Raw genomic sequence first — 15334 nt, forward strand, 5'->3', positions numbered from 1 at the left:
TAGGGCACAGTAGTTTAGAGAGAATGGTTCCAGCGGCAGTGTTTTGTACTCTATGTGGGATGTGGGAAGACTGGGAGACCTCCACTCTCCCAGATAAACACATCTGCACCAGGTGCACTGAGCTGCAGCTCCTGAGAGAACGGATTAAGGAACTGGAGCTGCAGCTTGATGACCTTTGACTCACATGGGAGAACGAGGAGGCGATAGACATGAGCTACAGGGAGGTAGTCACCCCTAGTTTGCAGGAAACAGGTAACTGGATGACTGTCAGGAGAAGAAGGGGAAATGCACAACCAGTGCAGAGTACACCTGTGGCCATTCCCCTCAATAATAACTTCAGATACTATTGAGGGGTCGACCTACCTGGGGAGCCATAGTGACCGGGTCTCTGGTACTGAGTCTGGTGCTGTGGCTCAGAAAAGCAGAGAGGTGAAGAGGACTGCAGTGTTGATAGGAGATTCCTTAGCCAGAGGAACAGAGATGAGGTTCTGTGGGTGCGATAGAGACATCCGGATGGTATGTTGCCTCCCTGGTGCCAGGATCAGAGAAGTCCCAGATGGGGTCTATGGCATTCTCAAGGGCAAGGGTGAGTAGCCAGAAGTCTTGGTACACATTGGCACCAATGAGGCAGGTAGGCAAGGTGAGATGGTTCTGAAGAGAGATTTTAGGGAGCTAGGTAGAAAGTTGAGAAACAGGACCTCCAGGGGAGTGACCTCTGGATTGATACCTGTGCCATGTGCCAATGAAGGTAAGAATACAATGATCTGGCAGATGAATGTGTGGCTGAGGCACTGGTACAGGGGGCAGGGGTTCAGATTTATGGATCATTGGATTCTCTTCTGGGGAAGGTATGATCTGTGCAAAACAAACGGGTTACACCTCAACCCAAGGGGGTTCAATATTCTTGCAGGCAGGTTGGCTAGAATTGATTGGGTGGGTTTAAATTAATTTGGCAGAGTGGTGGTGCTGAGGATGAGGTAGTTGGTTTACAAACAGAGGCAGTGTGTAGTGAGACTCCTAGCAAGGAGAGGCTGGTGATAGGGCAAAATTACAGTCAACAGGATGAGTTGCAACGTAAAAGGCAGAAAAACTCGAAAAGGGTGCAAACAGGACCAAGAGTGTTATATTTGTATGTGCGCAGTATATGGAATAAGGTCAATGAACTTGTAGCACAGTATCAAAAGGATAGGCAGGAAAGCAGAGGGGTTGGTGTAGCTCTTGGTTAAAAAAATGAAATTAAGTAATTAGAAAGAGGTGACATAGGGTCGGAAGGTGTTGAATCATTGTGGATAGAGCTAAGGAACTGCAAGGATAAAAATACCCTAATGCGAGTTATATGCAGTCCCCAAAACAGTAATAAGGATGTGGTCTACAAGTTACTTTGGGAGATAGAAAATGCATGACAAAAGGGCAATGTTACAATAGTCATGGGGGAATTTCAATGTGCAGATAGATTGGGAAAATCAGGTTGGTGTTGGATTCCAAGAGGGGGAATTTCTAGAGTGCCTACAAGATGTTTTTTCAGAGCAGCTCATGGTTGAGCCTACAAGGGGATCAGCTGTGCTGGATTGGGTGTTGTGCAATGAACCGGAATTGATTAGCGAGCTTAAGGTAAAAGAACCCTAAGGGGCCAATGATCATAATATGGTTGAACTCACCCTGAAATTTGAGAAGGAGAAGTTAAAGTGAGATATATCAATATTACAGTGGAGTAAAGGGAATTACATAGGCATGAGAGAGGAGTTGGCCAGAATTAATTGGAAAAGAACACTGGCAGGGATGATGGCAGAGCAGCAATGGCTGGAATTTCTGGAATCAATTTGGAAGGCATAGGGTATATACATCTCAAAGAGGAAAAAGTAATTTAAAGGCAAGATGACACAACCACGGCTAACAAGATATGTCAAAGCCAACATAAAAGCCAAAGAGAGGCCACATAATAGAGCAAAGATTAGTGGGAAGTTAAAGGATTGGGAAGCTTTTAAATATCCACAGAAGGCAACTAAAAAGTCAATAAGACGGTAAAGATGGAATACAAAGGTGAGTTAGCCAATATGTGTTCGTCCATCGTCGCCGCCGATGAGGACCTTGATACCATTATGATGGTGTCGAGATGAGCGCGTGATTTGGATCTAAGTGAGGGAGAGTTGCGCAGCGTCAGCCTCACTCTCTCTTCCCAATTCCCATCTGGATCCAGTGGCAAGACAGAGTCGAGACGGCTGGAGATGGGACTAGGCGCAGCAGATGACCAGGACATCTTCTGTGTCTTGTCCTGTTCTACACGTTCCATGATGCTTGCAGAGACTGCCTTCTTGACCGTTGGACCTTCCATTGGTCTCGTCCGCTCAATCCGCCAGAGTCTGTCTTCACATGCTGGGATAAACAACTCCCTATCTCACCGAGGGTTTGAGACCTGTTGGCTACCCTCACCTGGTTTAGCCGGCTTGTCAAAGGTGTATAGGGTGTCAGGGAGGGGTAGCATCTCTGGTGGGGGAACATGTCGCATCCTTTTCAAGGCTGTTAGTCCATCTTTGGTCTCCACCTGGCACTTAGCTCTCACCTGTGGCTCCCCGTAGCTGTTTGCATGCGACAGCGGCCACACCCAGGCAAGTTAGTCAATAATATTAAAGAGAATACCAAAAGTTTCCTCAGATACATAAAGTGTAAAAGTGAGGCAAGAGTGGATACTTGACTGCTGAAAAATAATTCTGGAGAGGTAGTAATGGGGTACAAGAAAATGGCGGACGAACTGAGTAAGTATTCTGCATGAGTCTTCACTTTCAAGACACTAGCAGTATGGTGGAAGTTCCAGGAGTCAGGGGTCATGAAGTGTGTGAAGTTACCATAACTAGAGAGAAGTTTGTTCGGAAATGAAAGGTCTGAAGGTAGATAAGTCACCTGGACCAGATGGTGTACATCCCAGGGTTCTGAAAGAGGTGGCTGAAGAGATCATGGAGGCATTAGTAATGATCTTCCAAGAATCACTAGATTCTGGAATGGTTCCAGAAGACTGGAAAATTACAAATGTCACTCCACTCTTCAAGAAGGGAAAGCTGCAGGGCCTGATAACTTACCTGGCTGAGTACTGAGGGGACTGTGCAGCCCAGTTATCAGAGGTTCTGACAGACATCTTTAACATCTCTGGAACAAACCACTGTCGCCTTGGGCTTCAAGGCAGCCACCATCATCTCAGTGCAGAAGGCGGCAATAGTAATCTACCTCAATGACTGCCGTCCAGTGACAGTGACTTCAATAATAATGAAATGCTTTGAGCAGCTGGTTCTGGATCATATTAAATCCCATCTTCCTGCTACATTGGACACTGTCTAGTTCACCTATCACTCAAATTGGTTCAGTGACGTTGCCTCAGCCTCTGTACTTTACTCCGTCCTGTCCCACCTGGAAAATGGTGCCTCATGTGCCAGGATGCTGTTTGACTTCAATTCAGCATTTAATACAATCGTCCCTCAGAAGCTGGAGGGTAAACTGCCCTTGGGACTCAACACCTCTGTCTAACTGGATCCTGGACTTCTTGACAGAAAGGCCACAGTCAGTCTGTGTTAGCAGAAATATCTCTAGCTCTATCACGCTGAACACTGACACACTCTCGGGCTGTGTGCTCAGCCTGCTGCTGTTCACACTGCCAACGTATGACTTCACTGCCAGATGCAGTTCAAACCAAATCTTCCGGTTCGCTAATGACACAACAATGGTTGGCTTCATCAGAGATGACGTGACGGCGTACAGAGAGGAGGTAGAGCGGCTTGTAAAGTGGTGCGAGCACAACAACTTGAGTCTCAACGTGGACAATGCCAAACAAATGATTGTGGACTTTAGGAAGGTGCAGGCTGGCCACTCCCTACTGTAAGTACACGGCTCCTCCATGGAGAGAGTCAGAAGCACCACGTTTCTGGGAGTGCGACTGCTGAACTCAGTTCAGTGAAAGTACTGAAATCCCAGGTTTCATCACGTATGAAGCGCCAGTAGCATTTTACTGTTACTTTTTAAACTTGTGTCATAAATGCATCCTATAATTTGTTAATTGACTAGGGATAATATTACTTTATATATTACATGTGTGAGATATATGCATTGTGTTGTGCACCTTGGCACTGAGGAACATTGTCTCATTTGGCAGTATACATATGTATGGTTGAATAATAAGGAACTTGAAATTCTGACAGCAGCTATAGCACTCAGCAATGAGGTACCTTCTGCCTGCCAACTTCAGGTACAATCTTGACCACCAGTACTATCTGTCTGCCTGGAGCCCTCACCTTCTCCCTGCGAGTGCACAAAAGTATTGTTCCACGTTGCTAACATGTTCAGTGCCTTGTAAAAGTATTCGGCCTCCAACCCTTTGCCCACGTAAATGAGTATTACAACCAGGGATTTTCATCAACTTAACTGAGATTTTTTATTTGTGAATCACAAACTCCTTTTTTTTTTTCCCCCACAGTAGAGCCCAATAATGGGAAAACTGTAAAGCATGAAATGTCAACACAAGGAATTCTGCAGATGCTGGAAATTCAAGCAACACATATCAAAGTTGCTGGTGAACGCAGCAGGCCAGGCAGCATCTCTAGGAAGAGGTACAGTCGACGTCTCGGGCCGAGACTCTCTTCCTAGAGATGCTGCTCGGCCTGCTGCGTTCACCAGCAACTTTGAAGCATGAAATGTCAGCAGTTCAAAAGTATTCACCCCACTTTGCACAGTACTTAGTTGAACCACCTCTCACAGCTATTACAGCCAGTAGTCTTCTTGGATAAGTATCTATAGGCGTTGCACATGATGGAGCAAGTGGGAGATGGCAAAGGTAGTGGTGGTGAGAGTGGAACAGAGTGAAAGAGAGCAAGAAAGCAGGGACAAATAGGATTGAGGGCTTTGTCCTGAAACCAGCAGTGATTTGATGTACTTCTTGGTCTCCTTTGGAAATACGTGAAGCCAATTCCTGCAGTCACTGGGCACTTCAGTTCCTTAAACCTTTATACCACACCCTCAATTTTTCTTCTTTTTGGGTCTGTATTGAAGTTTAGACAAATGATGGCTTACCTAATCCAAAGATACATCTTCACAACTGGGAAAGTCAGGAACAAGGGCATATAGCTACAAAAAAATAGATGCTCATTTAGAACTAAGGTAGAAACGACTTCTCATGGGGGTAGTTAATCTGGAACTCTGACCCTGAGGGTGTGGAGACCAGATCATTGTATAGATTTAAGGTTGAGTTAGATACATATGGGAAAGATTGAGGAATTGAGGATGACTGGGAACTGGCACAGAGAGGTTGAGGTTGGCATAGATTATCCCTGATCATACTGAATAGGGAGGGGGCAGGTTTGAAGGGCTGAGTGGCCAAGTCTTGTTCTTATATCCGACCTTCCCTAGAACCAAACTCTTCAATCAAGCTTTCTGTCACTTGTACTAAAAGTCTTCCTTCTGGCTCAGTGTGTCTATTTTGCCTGAGAAACTTGCTCTAAAGCTCCATGAGTTTTACCGCACTAAAGGGTGCTATATGAATGCAAACTGTTGCTGTAAAAGTTATGGCTGAAAATTTTGTGTGCACATAACAGATAAAGAAAGGTTGCATCAGTCTGCTAAACCCCATCAACATCAGTAATTTTTGTCCTGAGAAGCAGAACAGTTTCATAGAAATAAAAAAAAACAGGATTTCAAAAGCAAATCTTTAGATATACATGAAAACTGCGAGGGAGATGTATTAAAAACCTGCAGTCCACCATTAAGTGACAACTGAGCTCAGAACTGCTGATCCTGCAGGAAAGTTCTGAATGAGGCTGATTGTATGTTATAAAGATAAACATGAAGGTCTCTCCTAAACTGCAACCAAAGCAGTCTGGGGAAATGGGCAAGAGCTGCTTTTGTATTTCGATCACTCCCCTGAGGCAATGTTCATGATCTCAGCAAAGGACTGACAGCCAGGAGATCACAGCCTCAAATACACTTTACTTTCCAGTCGTAGAGGATACAAAGGATCTCTGAGAACAGCCGGGTCAAAGGCTAGGGAAATCGTGCCTTTCCAGATGTGCGGCCTGCTAATGCACAGGGACTCTCTGCCTGGCCTTTGCTTTAAAGTTAGCCGCAGACCCTAACCCCACCACCAGTCATAGGGTATCTCTTCCTGCTACTGCTACCAGTCCCGAAATTCTGTCAAACTGGGATTGAAAACCTCAGGCTTGTCAGAGCTGAATTTTTCAGATTTTTTTTCTCTCTCTCTCTGCTTGGGGTTGGGCATCTTTTTTTTTGTTTTCTTTTGAGTCTCCTGTGAGATTATGTGGCTGATGGGGGAAAGGCAGGAAGTGTCTAGCCATAGTGCTCCAGGCATCCTGAGCTCTCTGGACCATCTGGTCTTTCCTGCCTGCAAATTTTAATGCATGAACAGAAATCCTGGCCAAGACTCACAACCTAACAAGCCAAAAACTCCCGTGCCTTGTGCCCTGCACTCTCTGGTTCTCTACTCCTCTGCCAGTTGTCTTTAACCAATTATCTTGGATCCACATTCTCTGCTGATGGAATTGCCTACAAGTGACAACACTGCTTCCCGCCTTACGCACACTCCTCTATCATTTTGAGCGCCTGCATTAAACCTTTCTTCGAGCATCTTGACAGTGTGGAGAACAAGTCAGTTCTACGTATATAATATGGTGCAGTTCTCAGAATTGTAGAATAAAACTGAACATGCTGTAAAGACTCATCAGTCAGGCGGCATCTGGGAAGGAGAAGCAAGAGTCAGTAATTCAGGCCAATGACCATCACAAAAGGTGTAGGCAACAGCCAATGAAAGATCATCAACCTCACCATCAATCCCTGCCAAGGTCACTCTGATAACCATGCACCCCCCAACCATCCAACACAACTGGCAGTATGCACGCACGATCAGTGGCAGGCCTACCTGATAGCCCATGTCTCCCCCAGAACAGTCAAAAGGCCCTGCTCTTTTTCCTTGAACAAAGTCCAACCGGTCCCCCTCCATTAGTTGCCTGCTGAATACTTTCTTGCATTGAAAAAAACATGCCCCAAGCAACACCTGTCTCTTTGCGGAATGCAGTTATTTCAGTCCCACTCAGGGCCCCAATCTCCCCTCAGCTATACTGACACCTGTACTTGGTGCTGCTTCCAGCTCTTGTTCGAAGCTCAGAGTGTCAATTTTTACCCTGTTCTCATTTTCATGTGGTCCTCTCTAACTCTTTGCGGAGCCATATAGCAGATGCAGGCCCTTCAGCCCATCACATCAACACTGACCGCCAAGTACCTATCTGTACTAATCCCATTTACCATCACATGATCCTACTAGCTTTGTATGCCTTGGTGATTCAAATACTCATCCAGATGCTTTTCAGGTGTCGTCAGAATCTTTGCCTCCACTACCCCTCAGCCAATGTGTTCCAGATCAAAACCACCCTCTAGATCAAGGGTTCCTAACCTTTTTTATGCCATAGCCCAATACCATTAAGCAAGGGGTCCATGGGCCCCAGATTGGGAACCCCTGATATAGATGAAAATATTCTTACTTATTTCCCCCCCTAATCCTCACATTAAACCTATGCTGCCTAGTCTTAGGCACCCTCTCTTAACTCTATCAAATACACCCCTCAGCACCAAGGAAAACAAACCCAGCCTCTCCTATCTCTTCTCATAATTGAAGTACTCCATCCCAGGCAAAGTCCTGGGAAATCTCCTTTGTACACTCTTCTTCCTATTCTTGACCTCTGCAATCTTCCATCTACTTCTCTCACCTCACTACCTTTGCCATTGGGTCCATCTTCAGTTTCCTCCCTCACCCACCCAGTCCTAATCCCAACTTCGCCAACCACTAATCTCACCCACGCATAATCTCTTCATCCCAACACAAAGTGTGGCTTTTCCAGATCCATAATCAGGCACACCCTCAGAATAGAAGCACGTCCCTTTAGAACAGAGATAAGACCGTAAGACCATATACCTTGTATATAGGAGCAGAATTAGGCCATTTGGTCTATCGAGTCTGCTCCGCCATTTCATCATGGCTGATCTAATTTTCCTCTCAGCCCCAGTCTCCTGCCTTCTCCCTGTATCCCTTCATGCCATGACCAATCAAGAATGTATCAACCTCTGCCTTAAATACAAATACAGACTTAGCCTCCACAGCTGCCTGTGGCAAAGAATTCCACAGATTCGTCACTCTCTAGCTAATGAAATTCCTCATCTCCACTCTATCCTGAGGCTGTGTCCTCTGGTCTCAGGCTCTCCCACCACAGGACACATTCCTCCACATGCACTCTATCAAGGCCTTTCACAATTTGATAGGTTTCAATGAGATCACCCCTCATTCTTCTAAATTCTGCTTAATCCTGGAATAAACAAATCCCACATAACCACATGACGTGGCACACGATGATGATGGCGACGACTGAGGGATCTTCTACCCTTCTAGTACTGGCTTTCCTTTTGAATGTCCTGCAAAATAATAGAGTTGCACACACAAAGCCAGGTTTTGCTGCTCCAAGCATGCAGCATGCAGGCAGACTCAACAGGCCACGTGGCCTCTGCTTGTCCATCATTTTCATTTGGGGCAGAACAGGAAATGTCTCAGCTATGACATTGAACAGCTGAACAGCTGAACACATTTTCAAGGCTCATTTTTGAAGTTTGACATGACAAAGGAATGTCTGGGTCTTGTATAGTTAACTGTGATCCTATCGCAAATGTGGTGTGGTTCACCATGGCCAGTTATTTTAAAATAAAGCCACTGTCCACCAAATCTATGCACATTACTGTGAAACTGCTGCGTGGCACTTGGCTAAATCTTAAAAGCAGATCCTGAGTCATTCTCTTGCAGATCCAGGAACAGTCTCACAAACCCAGGTTGTTGTGAGCGGGATTAATTATCGAATTTTGGAAGGTGAAGGATCCTGTGGATTGTGGAACACCTCCGCACACAGAGGAACCATCTGGACTGCAAGTGAAGCCAGATTCTGATGCAATATTCAGTAGTGCTCTGGGTCAAAGGGATTCCTGCTGAAATGCTGCAAAGCACAGTGATCCTAATGAGTGTGAATACAGAGAACAGGCACAAGCTAGCTCAGGGAAATAGGAGGTGAGGGGAACTCAACTGAATATCCTCCCAGTGACCACAATGACTCTCAAACACTATAACCAACTGTTCATTAATAAATCAGCTTTTACTGGGTGACGATTAGAAATTTATTCTTGAAACTGAAAACATGTCTTTGAGAATGTTTACATGAATTGATTCATTTTGGTCTCTTTTGTCAACATGATTGAGCTAAGCAAATGCAACCTGCCAAGCTGCTGTTTAGTCACTTATACACTGACGCGTTGTTTCGTCAGTGAATATACACAGTTCCTTCTGACTGGGCCAATCTGCAGAAACCTGCCTGGATCTGAGGCAGACCACAGTGTCATCACTGTCTGGTGCCTATGGGGCAGGATATGGTAAGTGACTGAGAGAAAATCAGTAATGAACCATGTCAGATCTTCACAAATCACTGCAGAACAGCACCTAGTGAACAATGATACTGATGAGAATCAATAGACATGCCCATAACAACACAGCAATGTTATCGAACAAACTTTGATGCAGAGTTGAGGAGCTGTTAGAAGATCGGTTTTAGGGAATGTTGAATAATCTGGTATTGTTGGAAAAGCAATGGTGACTACAAATTTAGTAGACTGTCGTAAAAAGTCACCAAATTCATTAATGCCCCTCACCCAGTTTAACTTACAGTAAGTGACTACAGACCCATAGTAGCGTGGCCAACTCTTTAACTGTGTTCTAAAACAGTCTAGAAAGCCCTTTTTTTGTATCCTAACTGCTACATTAAAATACATGAAAGAGCACGGTAGCGTAGTGGTTGGCATGCTTTACAGTACCAGTGACCCAGGTTCAAGTCCTGCCACTGCCTGTAATGAGCTTGTACGTTCTCCCCGTGACCATGTGGGCTTTCTCTTGGTGCTCCGGTTTCAACCCACAGTCCAAAGAGTTGGTAGGCTAATTAGTCTTTGTAAATTGACCCGTGATTAGGCTAGGCTCGAAGGGCCAGAAGAGCCTATTCCACGTTATATCTCAATAAATAAAAAAGAAAACTGTACAATCCATCCAGATTCAGCTATGTGCCTGTGGGGTTATCCCTACTCTCAGCTCCTCACAAAATCCTCTTCTTCATCAACATCTGGGGACTAAATTGGGAGACCTGTCAAAGAAACTAATAAGCAACGACCTGACATACTTAGTTAAAAAAAATTTCACCAGAGTCATCTTTAAAACACCATGGGAATAGTCCTATGCCACCAGCAGGATACAGCCCACCTGTGATGGCTATTTAAATGATGTACAGGACTGGAGTCCTCGCAATTAACTACAGAGCTCGTGAGGTCAGGCAAACATTGGCATGGAAACTTTCCCTGGATTATCACCGACCGTCTTCCTTTGGTTGGTGAATCAATGTTTCTCTGTGCTGAACAGTAATTGGAAGTAATAAGAACACAAGAACATAAGAAATAGGAGCAGGAGTTGGCCATCTGGCCCATCTAACCTGCTCCACCATTCAATAAGATCATGGCTGATCTGACTATGGACTCATCTCCATCTCCCTGCCTTTTCCCCATAACCCTTAATTCCTCTCCTATGCAAGATTCTATACAACCTTGTCTTAAATATATTTACTGAGGTAACATCCACTGCTTCATTGGGCAGAGAATTCCACAGATTCACCACTCTTTGGGAACAACAGTTCCTCCTCATCTCCATCCTAAATCTACTCCCCTGAATTTTGACGCTATGCCCCCTAGTTCTCGTCCCACTTACCAGTGGAAACATCATTCCTGCCTCTATCCTATCTATCCCTTTCATAATTTTATATGTTTCTATAAGATCTCCTCTCATTCTTCCGAATTCCAGTGAGTACAGTCCCAGGCGACTCAATCTCTCCTCATAGTTTAACCCCCTCATTTCTGGTATCAACCTGGTGAACCTCCTCCAAAGCTAGTATATTCTTCCTCGAGTAAGGAGACCAGAACTGCACGCAGTACTCCAGATGTAACCTCACCAGTACCCTGTACAGTTGCAGCATAACCTCCCTGCTCTTAAATTCAGTCCCTCTAGCAATGAGGGCCAACATTCCATTTGCCTTCTTGATAGCCTGCTGCACCTGCAAACCAACCTTTTGCGATTCATGCACAAACATGTGATGAATCCAGCAAGGGCACAGAATGAAAGCACCACAAATGGAAGTCATAGCAACTTGTGAGCAAAGCAACTACTTCACCTCATGCACATCATTGGTAGATGAGATGACTTACACATAGAGGCCCAAGTCCTGCTTCCACTGAGGACATCTTTTATTACATTGTGTGGTATTAGAGTTGTGCTAAATGAGATAGACTCAGAATAGATCTGGCAGCTCAAAACTGTTTGCCTTATATCACTGGCAAATTACGTTTAATAGGAGTGTCAAATAAAGATTTGGGGGGGGTGGAGGAAGGACCATTCAACCTTACTTTTTGGTAGTAGCTGGTCTGCTTTGTTTGGGGGAGCTATCCAATTATTTTCACGCACATAGGGTGTATAAAAACAATCCTATATGCCACATACACACAACAGGTGACCTGCATTCCCAAATTAATTGCTCAAAAGATTCCACACTCATTATTCACCAGAACACAACTGGTTCTATGGTTCTACTCTCACAGATCAGGAGCTCTCTTCACCCAATAGTGCAGGGAAGGTAGAAACTTGTAGGACTAGGGTTTCCAACCTGGGATCCGTGGACAGGAGGCCCAGGACTCACACCACCAAGTTCAGAACCAGTTACTATCCTCAACAATCAGACTCTTGAACAAAGTGGATAACTTCGCTCAACTTCACTTTCCCCAACATTGAAATGTTCCCACAACTAATGGGCTCACTTTCAAGGACACTTCATCTCACGTTCTTGATATTTATTGCTTATAAATAAATAAGTTAATAAATTATTATTATTTCTTCTTTTTGTATTTGTAGTTTGTTGTATTCTGCACTCTGGTTGAACACCTTTGCTGGGTGGTCTGTCATTGATCTGTAATGGCTATTATTGTACAGATTTATTGAGTATGCCTACAAGAAAATGAATCTTTAATAATAAATTTACTTTGAACTTTGAAAAAAAAGATTGGGAACTCCTGTTATAGAATAATCAAAAGGGACATTGAACTCTACTTCAACCAGTGCAGGAGGTGACCAAGTCTCTAATTACTGTTCAAAGGAATTGAGTAATCCTACAATTCCATTGCAGTGGGCGAGGTGGGGCTCCTTGCTCCCAATGTGGGTCACAGATTCTATTGTTGCCAAAAAAGGGAACTGGATAGCGTTATAAGTGCAATGCACAACAAATCAAATTGGATCCTGTGCTCCCAGGAACAGATCAGATATCATGTAATGTACCCAGTGACCCACATCAGGAGATTCTGTTTGAGGATGGGAGGAAAACAAGTGGATAGAGTGGGAAAAAAAAAGTGTGCGGTATACTTGCCTGCACAGGTTGGGGTGTCGAGTATAAAAGTTGGAAGGTCAAGTTGCAGCTGTATAGAACTTTTGTTAGGCCACATATAGAGTACTATATGCTGCTTTTGTCACTAGAACAAATTTGGAGCCATTGGAAAGAATGCAGAAGAGATTCAGCAGGATGTTGTCCAGATTGAAAAATATCAGCTAGAAGGATAAGTTGGACAAACTTGAGCAACACACATCAAAGTTGCTGGTGAACGCAGCAGGCCAGGCAGCATCTCTAGGAAGAGGTACAGTCGACGTTTCGGGCCGAGACCCTTCGTCAGAACCCTTCCTCTAGTCCTGACAAAGGATCTCAGCCCAAAACGTTGACTGTACCTCTTCCTAGAGATGCTGCCTGGCCTGCTGCGTTCACCAGCAACTTTGATGTGTGATACTTGAATTTCCAGCATCTGCAGATTTCCTCGTGTTTGCGTTGGACAAACTTGGATTGTTTCCTCTGAAACTAGAGTCAGAGGGACAACCTGATAGAAGTATATACTGTATAATTATGAGAACCACAGAGAGGGCAGATAGTCAGAGTATTTTTGCAGAAATCTGCAAAATGACTTCTTTTTTCCCCACACAGTAGTAGGTGCCTGGATTTTACTGCCCGGGAGGTGGTAGAAGCAGATATGAAAGCAACATTTCGGAGGCGTTTAGATACAGATCAAAGAACACATGAATGTGCAGTGGATAGAGGGATAGAGACCATGTGCAGGCAGATGGGATTAGACTGACATCAGAGCCAGTCCAGACAAGCTGGGCTAAAAGGCCTGTTCCTGTGCGGCAGAGCTCAGTGTTCTAAATCATTTCCAACTTTGCACACTTTTGATCTTGTTTTTGCACCTTGGACAGATTTCTGTTTTGAAATTTATCTATGCACAAATCCACATACAATAATGGCAAGCTTGCACACATTGGAATGGTTTGCTCATGAGGAACACACAAGATTAGTACCTGTACATCTCAATGCAGGACTGGAGTATCGCATTGTGATTCTTCATTGTTTGAGTGGCTTAACTACTACAAAGAAAGTGATTTTCTACCTGAGCCTCAGATGGATTTCCACATCTCATCTTTACACAGATTCTTTCTAAGCAAGATGTTTACACTGACAGATCTGTACCAATGATGAATTAAGTCATTGCAAATCTCAGCTCCATCCCAAGTTGTGATACTCTGCAACAACTTGCATTCGATAGAGTAAAACTTTGAAAAGAGCTTTATTGGAATGCTGTCAAATGGAATTTAACACTTGATCACTTGAGAAGAAATTAGGAGAGGTGCCAGAAATCTTTCTCAAGGGGGTGGGTTTTGAGAAAGAGTGTTTGAAGAGGGAATTCCAGAGTTTAAGATTGTTGGTGCTGAGGACACAGTTTTAGAGGCAGTTACAAGATTGCACGATAGGTACAAAAGCGTTGTTGAGGATGAGATGGATGGTAAGATGCAAAATACCGCACACGTTGAAAGCCTGAAATAAAAACAGAGAATGCTGGAGAAATTCAGCAAGTCATCAAGCATGTATGGAAAAAGAGTTCATGTTCAGATTGAAACGTTACACCTGTCTCTACAGATGCTGCCTAATCTGCTGTGTGTTCCCAGCATTTTCTATTTTTATTTGAGATGGACACTAACTGCTTTGTAATAGCACAAAAATGTCACACTTTCATACCTTATAGCAATATCGGAGTGTCGGGGACGATACCCATCCTGACGGGCAGCTTCCAGTAACACTGGGCGTCGGAGTCACTGCCACTGGACTGACCCCTGGGTCAAGAGAGGTTGCCAGATTCTGCCTGCAGATATACTTGGCCCGGAAGCTGTTGCAGTCCTTCACCTCCCACAATCCAACAGAGTTCCCTGTGGCCAGCACCACGCAGCCACCTTTGTAACCTGCAACATAAGGCCCATTTCGTCATCAATTAGGCTACCAACCACAAAGCTGGAGGCAGGGATTTCTCACATTCAAGATCAGAATTATGTCACTATTCAAAATAAGGGTAGATTCAATGGTCTTCATATTTGTTAAGGAAGAATAATTTAGGTAATAGTGAATGACCGCGGGGTTATTCACTGCAGTTAATAACCCAGTTATTGTTAAGAGTGTAGCCATTATCATCATTTGTCAAACATGACAGGCAAACTGTTTACAGAAAGGTTCCAAAAATGGCAATCAGCAAATTTGCTGATCACTTATTTTATTGTGCTTTTAGCGGAGTGATAGGTATTGGCCAGGTCACTAGGGAAGAATATTCCTGCTTATCTTTCAAGGATTGCATAAATCTTTTTATATCTGCCCAGGCAGTTTAATGTCTCATGCAAAAAATGGCTGGTCTGATGGAGTAACCCACAAATTTAGGTTGAGCTTTAATGCTCTGGTTTCTGAAACATCTGTCCCAGAGGTTAAAGAGCTACCATTAAGGCAGGACCACGACCACACTTGAAGTACTACAACCATAGCCCATCTTTGTTTTCTCTTCCAGAAGTCCCCGTATCAATCACTGTCTATGACAGCAGGCAAATGCACTGCACACTGCCTCAGTTCACACTGTTAACTGTGCAGAGATCTAGCTGGAGGTTTCACTAACCTCTGGTATCCCGTCATTGCCTTTGGTTTGATGGCCCCTCACAGAACAACTGTTTGGAACTTAAGGAGATATAATCACAGGCACACAAGACTCTCCCACTCTGTGGCATAACACAGAGAGATACAAGAGATGGCAGATGCTGGAATCTTTCGCAATAATCCAACTGCTGGAAGAACTCAGTGTGTCAAGCAGCATCTGTGGG

At 44.3% G+C, this 15334-nt stretch overlaps 1 protein-coding gene across 1 annotated transcript in view; it reads right to left on the reverse strand.

Annotated features, from left to right (window-relative positions):
- The window catches only part of mrc2 (mannose receptor, C-type 2), a 256319-nt gene that overhangs the window by 98887 nt on the left and 142098 nt on the right, over positions 1–15334 (reverse strand). Inside the window, exon 12 of the mRNA XM_072248739.1 lies at positions 14217–14437. Within this exon, the coding sequence (XP_072104840.1) occupies positions 14217–14437 (221 nt within the window). The remainder of the gene's footprint in view (positions 1–14216; positions 14438–15334) is intronic.

This window comes from Mobula birostris, chromosome X (genome assembly GCF_030028105.1).
Source record: "Mobula birostris isolate sMobBir1 chromosome X, sMobBir1.hap1, whole genome shotgun sequence".
Classification (NCBI taxonomy): Eukaryota; Metazoa; Chordata; class Chondrichthyes; order Myliobatiformes; family Myliobatidae; genus Mobula; species Mobula birostris.